Here is a 17,237-nt window from a genome sequence, read left to right as displayed (position 1 = left end):
ATGATTATCTCTATGAATTTTAAATCACTTTTGCTTTTATATGGAATTGAGTTGTCCTATATACTTCTATTTCGACATCTGAAATGTTTTTACATGACCCCTAAATGAATCAGAAAAGGTGGGATATCTACAAACATTCCAACATTCAAGTCGGATAATATGATTTAAGTAACTTATATACCTACATCAAGCTTAAAAAATTAAGTTTACCTAATGGTAATTTATTTTTATATATCTTATTATTTGAATTTTCATCTGATTGAGTTTATCATCTCTATTTTAATAATATTTAGATAATTATAATAAATATCATATACTACAATAAATATGTATCGTAATGTTATATTAGCATATTATTACCCACATGTGTAACATCCCAAAATTATACAGTCAGCAACTATATAATAGAATATTAACGTGTATTAATATGATAAAGCAGTTTTACAAAGAAAGAGGACAAAGCTCAAATAATGGCCGAACGGCCTTACATATATATATATACAAAAACTAACGAGCGTTCACAAAATAATTAAGAACGAACGGTTTACAAAACTAAATACCGAACGTTCAACAGCTGGCAGAAAATAAGAACTACAACTAACGAGCATTCTAGGGCTCGGCCTTAACCTCTACTTCGACCAGATTGGCGTCCTCCAAATTTTCTTCTTCCAGTGTTTCTTCAAGCAACGCCTCTCCGTCTGCTCACATCCACACGGATGATCATTGCATAGACAAGACGAACGTTCATGGACGAACGACAACATAAGGAAATAACACATGGTAAGCTTATTGAATTTAATCCAAGCAATATCAAGCATTTCATACAATTTAAGCACGTCAGATAATTACCACACATACATTCAACTCATTCATTAACTCAATCAAATTCCTGATACTAGACCGACTGTCCGGACTGTATGAATTCTGTGTAGCTACGACGTCCGTGCACCCAGGTGGAATAGCTGGAATACTCATCAGCCGCCACTTGAGGTTAGTCCGTTCTGTCCAAGTTACAGTTATGGACTAAGACCTCCTGTCATTCCCACACATGACATACTCCTCTCTACTTGAGAACGAGCACTCACGAAATATCAGGATGACCCGCCAGCTAAGCTTACCACATTCATACTTTACAAATCTCAATTTCCATTCAAGAGTCGTTCCTCCCTGGAACGCTCGTTCAAATTCAACAATCATAATTTCATCTCTTACACCGTTCGCACATCTTAATCTTTTCTCTTATTCACATTTTCATTCTTAGTTCCACTTTCATAAAAGGACGAACGTTCAGCCCTCTTTGTAATAGAGGACGAACGTTAGTACACTACCAAGAAGGTTCGTTCACGAGTGGAATAAAACCAATACAGGTTATTAGACGGACTTCATATTAACTTGACTCAGTTAGATGAACTGAATCTAGTACGATCTGGAAAATACTTAGAATAATTTAAGTTCAATAACTCTGGAACGAATCCAATGGATAGATACGTCACAAACTGGTATAGATAAATAAACCGGACACGAGGTAATTTAGGAGACTAACCGCCAGTCAATGACCGAGCGCGAAAATAGGCATTTAATGAAGTTTTTGAACGAACGTCACTGAAGTCTTGGACGAACGTTACTGGATCTATTGGACGAACGTTATTTAAATTTATGGACGAACGCTTATGGGAATTCAGGACGAACGCTATTACAGCTCGTTGCTAATTACGGAAAGAACGAGCGTTCGGTATAGGACCGAGCGCTACTTATCATTTACACTTTTAGGACGAGCGTTCGGTATAAGACCGAGCGCTACTTATCACGTACGCTTTGGGACGTACGTCTATGGGTCGAGACCATTTGCTGATTCCAAATCATAGAAATAGGATTTTATATAAGTAGAAATGGTGAAGTTATGTTTTTGACAATATCACTAAGTGTCTGAATGTGTATTCTCAAGCTTCTCAAATCCTCACACAACACTCAGGATATCTACGTTTGGCCGAACGCTCAAACATAAAGATATTTATAAGAGGGCGTTCATCCTCAAATAGAATCCTTTCCAAATGAAAGGGTTCGACTATTTCAAAGAATTTACTGAGAATACCGAACGGTCAAAGACCGTTTCGATAACGAACGTTCCATATCATATGAGAATTTATATTCAAAGTTTCATTTACATCAAATACATTTTCTCAGTATATACTTTCATGCATTCATCTCATCATACAGCTCATATTTCAGTTTAATCAAACCATAAATATTTCATCATTTACCTGCATCATTTCAGAATCATATTCATTTACCAAAAATACAATATCAGGAATCACACTTCAAACAACACATAACGTACATGCAGTACAGTAAATTCATAAGAATTAAATCTAATAAGCTTTCCTTACCCGGATTTAGTAGTGATCGTCCTAAAATGAGTGGATCTTGATTCGTCTAAAAGAGACTCTCTCAACGTTTCTCTTAAGCTCTCCAACTAAACTAACCAAAAGAAAATGAAGGGCTTAGTCTACACCATTGCATGCAACTGAATACAGTTTACAGGAACCCAGAAACGAGCGTCCAAGTGAAACTTACCAGAACTGGAAGTTGTTCGGTTCAATATGGAGCTCTCGGTGCAGGGAATGTTTCTGCGTTTTCTGAAATGTGATCAGAGAAGAGGATGGTGAGTTGCAGAAGAGAGAAGAAGAAAGGTTCTAGAGAGAAGGAGGAGAAATGGAGATTCTGAGTTTGGAAGGGGAGAAGGTGCGCGTGAGAGAGAGAGTGGGAGATTTTTCCAGAAATTCACTTTTGTTCAAAATCCCACTTTCAGATGAACGGACGTCTCCCTGCTTGACACCTGCACCCCACCATTCACTTCAGAAACTTCCACTTTGACAAGTGGCGTGCATGCAGGGCTCCGTGGTTGAATTTTAAATGCCCAGAATACGTGACATGGTGCATTGATGGAAGCAGAGAGGTGAATCATCACTGAATAAATGAGACGTGACAATATGGGTCAATATGAACTTGGTTAGTTTTGTCTGAAATAATTTTTTTTTATTTGTAGAGAATTGCAATGACCCAAATCCTAGACAGTACAACTCTAAATATTATTTACTTTATCCATAGAAAATAATTATAATATTAACTAAAATAATATTTTTGCCATTAATTTAATATATTCATTTTATTGTTTGTTAAAATCCAAATGTTATTATCATTATTATTGAGAAAGAATAAGATAATATCAACCATCACTTTTCCTTCCTTTTCAATATTCACTCTTTTACTTTACTTTAAACCGTCGTTGACATAATTTATTTCGATTTCGTATTAGGAGACACTGATTTATCATGTCTTATCATTTTGGCAAGACCAGACGTTCCATTTAATGTTGACCCTGATGTAGAGTTCATATTTGTTAGCTAATTGAAATAATTTTAATTTTAAGGTCAAATTGGTAATAAGAAATTAGAGTAGGAAAAATTATTATTACTGACCATCGACATTAATACCGAAGGTAGAAAAACAATATATAAAGTAATTACTTATTATATATAAATTATTAACAAAAAAACAATTGGTTGGAAATTTGTTCGTAGGAGCATTTAAATAGACTTTTTTGTTCACGAGTATGTCATCAATATTTCAGTATGGGCTTAATTTATTATTAGGTCAAAACTAAAATAAGTTACTTATATATTTATTTATTTATGGTAAATTATCTATGAATCAATCTATTTTAAATATCATATTTATTTCATTTTCTTTAGATATAATTTTTTATATTAGTGTATATAAGAGTATTTGATATCTCTTTAGTATTTTTTTAATGCATAAAATTTTGTATGTTCTTAGTTTAAGTGAAAGCTTTTATGACATTTGAATTAAACAAGTATTTTTGTTTGACTTCTTATGTTTAGTCGTCGGAAAGAGTTTTCTTTTCGTTATTATGAAAATTAGTTTTCATTTTCACACATTCAACCTGAGACAATTTAAAGGGTTAAATATGTTTTTATTTTCTAGACTGAATTTGTTTTTAGTCCCTCTTTAAAAATAAGATACATTTTAGTTTTGCTTCTTAAGAAAATCTTAATTTTTGATCCTCCAAAACTAACAGCATTAAAAACAAGCTGATGTGGCACAGTCGTTTTTTTTCGAGTCCACGTCTCCTTCCTTGCATCTTCACCCTCAGCTTCTCTCCCTCCCTCCATCTTCCACTCTTCTTCCTCATCCTGTCCCCCCCCTCCACACCCCCCGACTTCTCCCCCGACCAACTACTCAACATCCTCCACCGCCAGCCCCGCTCCGCCTCTTCCAATGGGCCTCTTTGCAAATTCAGACCCTAACATGTTTGTTGTTCCTGTTCCTGTTGCTCAAGTTCATGATTGGGTTCAACAAAATATTGTTGCTGCTTTGGAATATATTTCTGAATGGACTTCTTCTAAGAAAAATGGGTCAGCTTCTCCTTCTGATCACGATGTTGCTATGACTGATGCATCCAGTGCCTCGGTTAATAAGGCCTCAACCAGTACCAGAGGTGCAACTTATAGAAATTAATTCTTCCCGTTTTTAAAATATTCACACTTGATTTTGCTAATATACGTCGTATGTTATACGGGTTACACTTTAGAAAATTGGAAAATGAATAATAACCCTTGATCGAGAAATTAAAAATTTAAATTTCAAGAAATAATTCATATATAGAGTCATCAATTTAATGCTTGACATCTTTTAAAGTACGAACTTTACTTCGAAAAATAAAATCATGTAAACACGTTGCTTGGATGGATCTTTGCTTTTTTTCCTGACAAAAGACAACACATCTTCTTCTGCAATATCTTCATTTCACCTTCTCCATGAATGCATGGTTTAAGTATATATATCTCTGTGTACGCCAGGGTTGCAAGCATTTGAGATAATGGCAATAACAGCAGTGGGAAACAACCTCATAACTTATGTCACCAATGACATGCACTTCCCTCTGTCTAAGGCCGCCAACGTCGTCACCAACTTTGTTGGGACTATCTTTCTCCTCGCTCTCCTCGAAGGCTATCTCTCCGACTCCCACCTCGGCAGCTTCTGGACAATGCTCATCTTTGGTTTTCTAGAACTTTCTGTAAGTCATTCATTACCTTCTCCGACTCCCACTTTATCATCTCCTTTCTTTTCTGACTGTACTCCATCTGCACTTGTCTTGTTCCTTCAGAGCCTCTGCTGAAAAATTATATTTTTTCAAGGTTTCATTCTTCTATCGGTCCAAGCTCACGTTCCTCAGTTGAAGCCAGCGTCGTTCAATCTGTTAACTGACGGAGAACACTGCGTGGAAGCAAAGGGCTTCAAGGCGGCGATATTCTTTGTGGCGCTGTACTTGGTGGCTTTAGGGAGTGGCTGTGTGAAGCCCAACATGGTTGCCCACGGAGGAGACCAGTTCGATCAAGACAACCCCAAGCAGTTAAAGAAACTCTCCACTTACTTCAATGCAGCGTATTTTGTATTCTCTCTGGGAGAACTGGTCAGCCTAACCATTCTTGTTTGGGTTCAAACTCATTCGGGAATGGACGTGGGCTTTGGTGTATCCGTTGTTGTAATGGAAATAGGACTCATAAGCCTCATATGTGGCACTCTCTATTACAGGCAGTATTTTACCCTCCCTAATGTGTTCTGATCTGCACACCCCATTTCTCATTCTCGCACCCCTCAAGGACGCCGAGAAGCGCTTGGTCAAGATTTACGAGAATGACGGCGCCGACTACGACTACGACGAGGACGACGAGATGACAGTGTCAATGACCTTTTTGCTGAGGGTGGGGAGGTTGGGTGGAAGATGGAAGGAAGAGACGAGGGAGAGAGAGGAGAAAAGGTGAGAAACGCAAAAAAAAAAATCATGTCAGTCTACCGTTAGCCACATCAGTTGGTTTTTAACAGTGTTAGTTTTGGAGGACTAAAATCAAAGTTTCCTTAAGGAGAAAGACTAAAATGTATCTTACTTTGAAAGAGGGACTAAAACCAAAATCGCTTTATAGTATATGAACTAAAAACATATTTAACCCATATTTAAATGATGACCATTTTCTATTTCTAATAGTTAAACATCACTTCATTGAATATAAGAGGTTTGTTCACAACTTGGGATTTATTTTCTTATGAGATATTTTCTCTTGTCTTGCTATTAATTGAAAGAGATTAATTCTAATACCAGCTAAATAACATGTTGACTTTAGAAGTGAGGTTGAATAAAGTTTGAGTTTTTTTTTTTGTAACTGGATATTATGATTGATAATAACGAGAGAAAGAGAGAAAAGGTTAATGGATGAGTAGGTGAATTTGATCGGCATCGATAGATTTTTTTTCTAGTTAAACGATCATTAGATCGGTATATAGAAATATTTATGAAGTTTATTTTTAACATAAAGATACATGAATATGTTCAAATGATTTGTTAAGTCTAATTAATCTTTTCATATATATTTTTTATCTAACGTAATTTTTCATATTTTATCAACATGGTTATTCATCAATGCACTTATAGATGGTAATGGGTTAAGTCGGATTGGTACTAGTCGACCTCTTTATTTTTCATATTTAAAATATTTATAATTTTGACCTATTATTTAAATATTTTTATGATCTCTTTATTTTATTTTATTTTGGTTTAATTGAATTTTGGACACATGCTTCGTTTTTTTTAATAACTTAGACCTATAGTTTTTCAAATAATTTAAAAGATATAGTTGATGATATTTTTGTAAATATTTTCGTTTCGTCTTTTTAAAAACTGAGACCTATTCGTCCGATATGGTTAAAATTACATTTTCACCAAAAAAAATTCATTTACACCACTGCATCAGTTCTTCACAATAAGAGTCACTTTGTTCCCTTTCTCGTCACCAAAAACAAATCACACTATCACTTTTGTGGTCACTCCTCCACTCTCCTTCCTTCCCTTCTTTGTTGCCAAATATTTTTTTTAATATCTTTTTGTTCAATGTGGAGGTGGAAAATATAGTGGTGATTTTGTTTGTTGATAGGGACACAATAGTTCTACGATGAAAAATACGTAAAAATGAGAAGAAATTAAATTTTTTTTATAAGAAAATATAGGAATAAGTTTCAGATCAAAAAGAACTAAAGCATAAAATAAAGAATAAACTTCAATTATAAATCAAAACTTAAAGTTATATATTTTATATTTCGTTAGAAAATGTTTCAATTAAAGAATCAAAGTATAATATCCAAAATAACGGATAAAAAAACCCTTATATGCACTACTTATAAGATAATAATTTTGAAAGTGTAAATAAAGATGAGATATGCACGGTGACTCGTTAACAAATCATATAAAAGATCACTTTGACTTAGAATTAAGCAAGATTAGACAAGATTACTTGAGTGTAATTTTCATTTTACAAATTATTTTTATAAAGCTAAATTAAAAATAAACTCATTTATTAAAATAATGTCACGTTGTAAATCTTTCCTAATCAAGTTTTTGAAGAATATTGTGTAATTGTTATTAGATTCTGTTAAACAACATCTGATAATTTTGTTTAATATATTCATTTGACATAATTGAATATGTTTAATATATTCATTTGATATAATTGAGTATTTTTGAAGATCTCGTATTTTGACTGAAACTTAAAAATAAATTACAATTATTCTAATTTTAATAAGTTTAATGTAAATCTAACTAATTATGAGATAATTTTGTGAAATTGAATTAAACATAAAATTAATAAAACAGTATCATCAACTCAAAAGTTTAAGTTAATGTTTTTGTTTGAATCTTTTTATTTATATATTTATTAACTTTCTATTTTTAATCAATATTTCATTTTATATTTGCATTCCCAATATTAATTATATAAAAATAAATATGAATTTTCTAAAACAAAGAATATTGAAAAAAACAAAAATATTTATGCTGAATTGGAACGAGGATGGATCCTGCTCGCTTCACCTATCTGGTCGAACGTTCATTCCTTTCTCTACTTTTAATGACCGATCAGTTGGAAGGATTGACCTGCAAAAAAACTCTAAAACTCAAGTCAGATATCTTTTTCTTGAAGGTCTAAAATAATCAAATTATAAAAAAGTATGTCTTTTCTTAAATTAAACATTTTACTTATATAGTTACAAGAATCAAACTTATTAAATTACCTATTAATAGTAATTATCATATTAATTACGCTTTAACTTTATTCAATAACTATACGATATAATCGATTTGATCGTTCGTCTCAATAACCCAACTAATCGTTTTACCCTACTCATCACATAACAAAAAAGAAATTAGATTTCAACTGATACCAAATCTGGTCTGCATAGAAAGTAAGTCAAGATTTATTATGACAAATCTGGTTGTGGTTAGTGAGTGTGTTGCATATGTTCCGTTTCAAATTTTGCTTCATTTTATAGATCACTGTGTGTAGCCATATATGAGGAATGTGAAAACATTTAATGCACATGCAGCGTGGACTGACAAAAGAGAAACATAGGTCAAATTCTAAATAGATAAAAAAGAAAAAAGAAAAAAGAAAAAAAAGTGATTGTTTGCTTGTGTTTATAAAGTATATAAAACACATGAATTTTAATGTATCTTATAAGAAATCGAGTATCAGTATTTTTCCACAAAGCGTGTAGGTATTAGTTGTTTTGATGATGATGTTTTCATATTTGTGATACATATGTACTCAATTAGCTATTTTAAATACATTATTTTCATTGACATGTTTCTTTCGTTCATCAACTTTTATAAGAAAATGTTTTTTAAATAAAAAATAATTTAATCGATTAAGAATATTATTATTTTAAAATGTTCACATTTAAAAATATATATGAATTCTTAGATAATCGATTATTTTATGTTTATGATAGATTATAATTAAGAACTAATCGAATATTTAATTTTTTTAAATCATGTGTATACAAATAATTAATTATTTGAAATAATTATTAAACAAATTTACTTTTAATAAATATTCATATATTTTGAAAATTATGTAATCAATTATATTTTATTTCAAGGAAATATATAAGTTTTATTTTCAGATAAAAAGTGTAAAAAGAAATAGATAAGATTATATACTTTGTGGAAAGTTTTCAAGCTTTTTTTTCTAAAAAATTTCTCTCCCTCAGAAATATGAGTTTATTCACTAAAAAGGCATTCGAACCAAATTGTATTTACAATGAAATGGTTTACTCTTTTAAAAAGTTAAGCTCGTTGGTTTAGCTTTTAATATTAGAATTGGTGTATTGGGGTAATTGGATTTTACACTTAATTGTATTTATTCATAAATTTTCATTTTTTAATAGTTTTAAATGTGTTATGTTTGTCCTAAAGTATAAATATTTTTGTTGATTTCCACTAATAATAAAACAATCTATATTTATTGGGTTATGCAGATTCAAGAACAATTTAACCCATATAAAATATTTTTTTTCTCACCTGCCTTTTACTACCGTATATCAAAATTACTTTTAAAATCTTTCATTAAATGATTCAAGAAATATTTTTAAAAATTAATTATTTTCGTTAAAATAAATGAACTTATTTTTATAAGTATTAGTCAAACTTGTCTTCACTTTAATATTTTATTGATTAAATATGAATAAGTTTTTCAATAATACTTGATTTTTTAAATTAGATATAAAAACAATAATAAATATCTATATATTAGCCTGTTTGAGAGTTCGTTTAATTGGTGTTCATCCTCGTACTTATCCTAAAAACTTATATAAATTTATATGAACTTTTTAGTTCTTAGTTTTGTAAAATATATATTTAACTATTTTCACTCATTTTTATAATTATTTAAATTTTATCAAATTATTATTTTACATTTATATAATTATAATTTTCTTTTTATATTTGACATTGAAAAAAAGTTATAAAATTTTGGATTTTGAATAGTTGATAAAATGACGTTTTATATGTAATTTTATTTTATAAAATAAATTATTTAATAAATATTTAGAATAGTAAAATATCGTGTACAAATATCTGGAATAGTATAAATATTTGGATATTTCGATGAAACGAAGATGAAATAAAAAAATTATACTTTCTTAAATTTAAAAATTAAAACAAAAAAAGATAATATCTTTAAAAATAAGAATAAAATAGCCAAACTCGTTCATTCCATTATTATCCGTATAGTTCATTTATATCTTATTATTGTGTAAACTCTGTATTTCTATAATATTAGTCTTAAATATGTTTTTAGTTTCTAAACTATCAAGTGATTTTGTTTTTAATCTATTTTTCAAACTTTGTTACATTTTGATCATTCTCCTTAAAAATCATAATTTTTCATCCTTCAAAATCAACGGCGTTAAAAATCAGTTGAGGTGGCTAATGATGGTGTGCAACATTTTTTTTTTCTGACACTGAGTCAATCTTTCTCGGATTTTCTCCCTCCCTCTCCCTCCTCCCTCCCTTTCCCGAATTTTCTCCCTCCCTTTCCCGATTTTTCTCCCTCCCTTTCCCGACTTTTCTCCCTCTGTCTCCTTTCTTTCATCTTCACGCCCAACTTCTCTCCCTCCATCTTCCATCTTCTTGCTCATCAAACCCTCCGTCGACGTCGCAGCCGCACACCTCCCCTCCTTGTCCACCACCACAAACACGTTGCAGCCGCATCACCCATTCTGCCTCCATTTCAGCATAGAAAAGCAATTCATATCCATAACACAAAATACTAACAAGCTCCATCTATTCAACTAAGTGAAAAGCAATTCAGATCCATAACACAAAAAAAAAAAGAATCAGACAAACCCATTTATCCCATTTCTTTCCACAATATCAAGGTAAGAAAATCCAAGCCACTAAGTATGATCTCCTCCAACAAATTTTCCAAATAAAACAAAAATAGAAAAATCAAGAAGAAAATGAATAACAAACAAACGTATAAACCAAAGTACAAAAAATCCCAGATAAAAAAAACTGCAAAAAATGAAACTCCGAAGCAAAGTTTCATCGGAAAACGACAAAATTACTCTAATCGAAAGCAAAGAATGAAAATTTAACGAACCTTTGCGAGAAATGGCAACTCATGCAACTCATAGTGAAGCGATTCAGGGGCAGCGAAATGGGTAAAAATTGAAACTTTTTGTGGTTTTGATTCGTCGACGAAAACCCCCTTGTCCAGTCAAAGAAAGTAGATTGGAAAAGCTGAGAAGTGAAGATTTTAGAGAGAGGGAAAAGTAGAGGAGAGAGAAAGAGGTTACATGAACATTTAGAATTGTAGAGAGAGAAAGAGGTTACATGAACATTTAGAATTATAGAGAATGAAAAAGATAGAAAAATTGGAACCCAATGAGCAGTGGTCAAACCTAACTAAAACCAGATTTAATTAAGGGTGATGCGGCTACGACGTGTGTGTGATGATGGACAAGGAGGGGAGGTGTGCGACTACGACGTGAAGATGGAGGGAGAGAAGATGGGCGTGAAGATGCAAGGAAGGAGACAGAGGGAGAGGGAGGGAGAAAGTGTCAGAAAAAAAATGACGTGGCATACCACCGTTAGCCACCTCAGATGATTTTTAACGCTGTTGATTTTAGAGGACGAAAAATTATGGTTTCCTTAAGGAGAAGGATCAAAATGTAGCAAAGTTTGAAAGATGGACTAAAAACAAAATTTATTGATAGGGACTAAAATCATATTTAACCCACAATATTATAGGTTATAACTCTCAGATGATCCTCATATTTGTTTAAAAATTTCAATTCGGTCCTCTCTTTTTAAAGTGTCTTAATTGGGTCCTCAATTTTAAAAATTAGTAAAAAATAAGTCTTTTCCGTTAAGTAGTAAGAAACGACGTTTAGACTTGCTGAGCTGTAATATTTATTGGAGGACATGTCATTGTTGATTAATTTCAGTGGCTGATGTATTTTTTCATTACCTTTTATAAGTGTAATGTTTGCCCTAACATTATTATGCTTGCATAACATTTAAAGGGGTTGTTCATCTAGAATGTCTCATTTGTCTTCGTCTTGTGGAAGGTGGAACTCGAACAATGCTCAACTGAGGAATGTCTCATTCTTCTTTGGCTTGCACATGCAACAGTTGGAGGATACAACATAGTAGTGGCGACGTAAGGAAGTTGGGTGTAAAACTCACTTACTTCTGTGGTGAGAATGCAATGTTTCAAATTGCGAGAACCCTTAAAAATAAAAATAAGGGAAAAATGTTTTGGGGTTGCCCTAACCTCAAGATAAGATCCATGGAAGCAAAAATCTCAGTTTTCTTTTTTGAGTTGTCAGCAGGGAGTAGAAGTGTGTTTTGAAATGTGTTGTTGTTGTGTTGTTGAATAGGGTGGGAGTGAAAATTCAGTTGGTTGCAATTTTTTCAGTGGTGGAGTGAAGACGAAATTAAAGAAAGTTTGAGACATAAAGAAATATGTGGAACTGTGGTAAATTTGGAAGAAAAAATTCGTGAAATTCCAAAAAATAAAGAAACGAATGGAACTATGGTGAAGATGGAAGAAAGGGATGTTGAAAAGATGAAAAATAGCTTCTTTACATAAATCTATTTTTATGTTGGAAGAATGGTTGAAGGTGTTAATGAAGATGGTGTTTGTTATCTGTATTTTTAATGTAATTGTAATATCAATGTTGATGAAACTTGATTGATGTGTTGTAAGAAGTTGATGTAATGTAATTGGATATTTGTAATATTAATGTGTTTTAATTAATGAGATAATTTCATTAGTGTTTAACAATGTGTGAAAGGTAAACAAAAAATGATGTCTACCCAAAAGCTAATATAGTTTAATCATTGCATGAAAAAGTTTAAATCATTAAGCAAAAAGAGATATCCAACAATGGTAATTATTCATTACATCAAAATGAACCTGATAATATAGTTTAACAAAGCCCCAAAGTTATACATGCATTGCATTACGAACCAAATAAAAAGAGATGTCTAGGAATTGTAATTAATCATTACATCAAATATAAAACATTGTCTACAAAATTAAAGTTCAAACATTGTCTACTAATTAAACATGAGTTCATTGCTGAGTAGGAATCAAATCTGTTGGTTCAGATATTGTTACTTCAGTTTGTTGTGGTGCAAATATTATTGATTCAGTGTGTTGTATTTGAGGTCATTAGGGGAAAGATTTTTTGTTGTGTCCAATTTGCTTGTAGACACCACATATTTTTCTGAAGCCACCATTTCTTAACTCAATATCATTCTTCTTCATCTCTCATGCCTCTAGTCTTTGCTTTTTTTTAGGCCTTCCTAGAATTGTTCTTTTCTTTGGGGGGTAATACATCTAGATATGATGTAATTTCCCACACATGTTGACTATTGATAGGGTAAATGATTGAGTTGTTCGTCGCTTCATATGTTGTCTACATCTTATACCTCATCATCACCATCAGCAACTACATCTTCCACCTCTTTTGCAGCATCACTCCCCTCCAACTCTTTTCCACCATCAAAATCACCACCACCCTTCTCCACCTCTTTTTCACCATTAACATCAACATCACCCTCCCCTACCTCTTCTGTACCAATAACACTAAGTCACCTCCACCTCCTCCACCTTTTTTGCACCCTTACTATCCTTCATCTCTCCTGCAACTTCACCACTACCATCTTTGCCACCATCACCATCACCCTCTTCCACCTCTTTTGCAACTTCACCATGACCATAACCTTCCACCTCACAACCTTCCTCCACCCATTTTTCACCACCAGCCTCCACCTCCCCACCTTCACCATTTTCCTTCAACTTAACTCATTCAATCATTTATATTATCTCAGTTTCTAAGGTGTTATGAACTACATATAGATGAACTACACCATTTAACATGGTTATGTTAAGCATATGCATTACACCACGACCATCAGTCAATAGTTTAAACTTATCTTCCAGCACTAGCTCACCTCTTAAAGAGTACCAAAGCTCTTTCACTTCAATATGTCCTAAGAATTTGATTGAACATAAGATTTCGAAATAGCTCCATGTATCCGGGTCACAAAACCATTGTATTGTTCTCCCATCAAATATCAATTTCCCATTTTCGTCACTTACAAAGTATCCACTATACTTCAAAATGTTTCTCATTCATTTTATACTATATATATTTCTCCACGTCTTTGCACCTGTAAATTATGTTCACAAAATATTAAACATATTACACTCCCTACAACTCAAAGAGGGATAAACTAACATCCCTACCACCGACACACCCAAATAAGGGACCACAAGTTCTACACAATTCAAAACAAAATAGGGGACAAATTAACATCCCCACCACCGAAACACCCAAATAGGGGACCACCAATTCTACACATTTCAAAATGAAATAGGGACCACATCGCATAATGCATTGTAAATAAATACTTATACCATAACAATACAATAAAAAAAAACCCATTTCCCATCTCCAAAGTCAAAAGGCAACACAAAACCAACCACCAAATGAAACTAACCTCAACTATCGTGAACCTTTGTTCACTACGTGTTTCAAAATCCCTAACTGATTGTCTTCGTCTTCTATCCAATTCGCATTCAAATCTCTTTCATAGTGTTTGTCTTCTATTACAAATCGCTGTTTTCCAAATCATTAAATCCCTTACGATATCCTTATTTCGAAATCACAAATATGTAGTTGCAAAATCCTTAATTTGCACTACACTAAATCCTTAATTGTTTTTCCTAACCATGTTCACCAATTAAATAATGTCACATGAAAAGGTAAACTTTAATTCACATCATAATTTAAATCTCAATTCCATATAATAAAATTATCCACATTAATGTCTATTGTGCACCACATCAGCTGGTCTTAACGTTATTTTGTACCACTTAATGAAAATGACTTAATTATTATTAAATTTCAAAATTGAAGATTCAATTAAAACACTTTAAAAGGAAAGGAAAGAACCGAATTGAGATTCTTGAATAAATTTAAAAACCAAGAATTTTAACCATATTTATATGTAGTGCTTATAAAATAATTTTGAAATAAACTAATTTAGGTTTGAATTTACACTTTTAGGTAACACTTAATAAATGTGATTAACGGGAAAATATAACTATTTTTTTATAAACGATAAAAAAACAAATGAAAGTTAATATATATATATATATATATTAATTATGTCACAATATCATTAAAATATATATAATAAAGATTTATTTTGTTTTACAAATGTTATTAATTACAACGTAAAACTTAATACAAATGTTAGCTCATAAATAGTTAAAATTAAATCAATGACTATATAATTAATGTGTTCCACAAGAAGAAACAAAACAAATAAAAAGTGGTTCCAATAATATTCCGTGACAAAAGCAAAAGCACGTTATGCATGTGCTTGGATTTTGTTAAACGGCACGGACCCATATTGGACCACACGTACGTAATCTCGTTGATGAAGCGTAGTGTCCACGCGTAGTGTCCTTATTTACATACACTCAAAAGAAAAAAGTGTTCAGAATTAAAAAATTCAATATAAACAAACTTTCAATTTTGTAATTTTAAAATTATAAAATATTTTTTATATCATGTAATTTAAAATCTAAAAGATACTTTTAAACTGCATAATTCATAAAACTTTTTTTATGAACAGTTATTTTTGAATTGTGAAATTGAAAAACAAATCACATAAAAAATAATTTTTAAATTATACTAAAAAAATTATTATCCACTTCAAAATTTATTTAAATTTTAAATTATATAATTTAAAAACTTTTCTTTTATGCTAAAAATGATTTTCACACAATCCAAAAATCATGATACCGTGAAAATTTCATATATATGAAGATGAAGAAGACAAAATGTAGGATACAAAAAGAAATGACTGAGCTTGATTAGGGCATGGTACGTTTTACCCATCACATGGTGGCCTGTTTTGGGCTGGTCCTGAAAATCTAGGTTTGGGAAGATCACTTCTTTTTGTACCTCTATGATTTCTTCCTACACCTTCATATATTTTAAAATTTCAATCTTTTTTATTTTAAATTTAAAATTAATTTGAGAACATTTCTAAATATATAATTAAAAAAATAAATTTTATATTCTGAGTTATATAATTTGAAACAAAATAAAAATATATTTCAATTAAAATAAAAATTTTGCATTTTAAATTATATAATCTAAAACATATTTTTTTTTGAGTCAATAATTCAAAATATAATTTTTAGAGTTTAAACTGCACAATTTAAAACACAAAATAAAAAAATATATTTCAAATTATACGAACTAAAGCATAACGTAAAAAATCTGAAAAGATACATAATCTGAATTATACCTTCAGAATTCAAATCCATTTTAAATTATTAATTGAGAATGCAAAATTTGTATTCTGATTCGACAATCCAAAAGATTTAGGTGCGTGCAAATCTAGAGTGTGTATGAAGAAGAGGAAGATTAATATTAAAAAATACTAATCATATTTATATAATTAACATTGTGGATTTATATTTCTATTGAAGTATATAATAATAATGTAATTTATAATAAGATAAATAATATTATTTTGGGAAATAATAATGTAATATTTAGAGTTACATAAATAAGCATCAGTTTGGGAAATAGGTTCACAAACTGCAGGTCGACTCGGAAAAAAGATTAAAGTTTTATATTTCATAATATCATTTGAAATTTTTAAAAATTAGATAAAATTTCTAATTTAACCTAAATTTGATTTTTGGAGAGTTTTTTTAGAGTGTTTATCCTACACCTCCAACATCTCATTATACACCTTCAAAAGTTTCATTTTTAACCTGATGACATCTGTATCTCCAACTTTTCTAAAAATTTTATTTTTTAATAAATATATTTTCTTCTCTAAACACTTTAATAAATATATTTTTATTTTTTTCTCTTTCTTATTAAAGTCTCTCTGTATCATCTTAATAATAATCTAATTTAATTTAAAATTTAAATATTATTTAATATAATTTTATATTTTAATAATTATTAAAATATGATTTATATTATAATAATAGTTATATTAAAAAAATAAAAATAAAATAATTAAAATAATAATAAAAATAAAAATAAAAATAAAAAATAAAAATAAAATAATTAAATAATAATAATAATAATAATATAAAATTTGATTTGATATATTTATATATTAAAGTATATTAAAATAAATTAAACAATTATTAAATTTTAAATAAAAAAAAATTTAAAAATGCTAACAGTTTTTTTTATTTAAAATTTAAAATATTTAATTTAATTGAAAATTATAATATTATTTATTATATTTTTATATTTTAATAATTATTAAA

The 17,237-nt window shown here is 30.5% G+C and overlaps 1 protein-coding gene across 1 annotated transcript; it reads left to right on the top strand.

Annotated features, from left to right (window-relative positions):
• The first annotated feature begins 4,299 nt into the window (after positions 1-4,299).
• LOC108339418 (protein NRT1/ PTR FAMILY 4.3) lies at positions 4,300-5,647 on the top strand. Its single transcript, XM_017576551.1, has 3 exons — positions 4,300-4,519; positions 4,881-5,098; positions 5,258-5,647. The coding sequence occupies exons 1-3, from the start codon at positions 4,300-4,302 to the stop codon at positions 5,645-5,647; spliced, it is 828 nt and encodes a 275-aa protein (XP_017432040.1).
• The last annotated feature ends 11,590 nt before the right edge of the window (positions 5,648-17,237 follow it).

Source organism: Vigna angularis, chromosome 5 (genome assembly GCF_016808095.1).
Source record: "Vigna angularis cultivar LongXiaoDou No.4 chromosome 5, ASM1680809v1, whole genome shotgun sequence".
Taxonomy (NCBI): domain Eukaryota; kingdom Viridiplantae; phylum Streptophyta; class Magnoliopsida; order Fabales; family Fabaceae; genus Vigna; species Vigna angularis.
This window is presented reverse-complemented; position numbering and strand designations above follow the sequence as displayed.

Bases quoted from the DNA above. Each gene is read 5' to 3' on its own strand.
- LOC108339418 (XM_017576551.1), top strand. From the start codon at position 4,300: ATGGGCCTCTTTGCAAATTCAGACCCTAACATGTTTGTTGTTCCTGTT. The intron at 4,520-4,880 runs GTGCAACTTATA...TGTGTACGCCAG, and splicing joins GGCCTCAACCAGTACCAGAG to GGTTGCAAGCATTTGAGATA. The intron at 5,099-5,257 runs GTAAGTCATTCA...CACGTTCCTCAG, and splicing joins TTGGTTTTCTAGAACTTTCT to TTGAAGCCAGCGTCGTTCAA.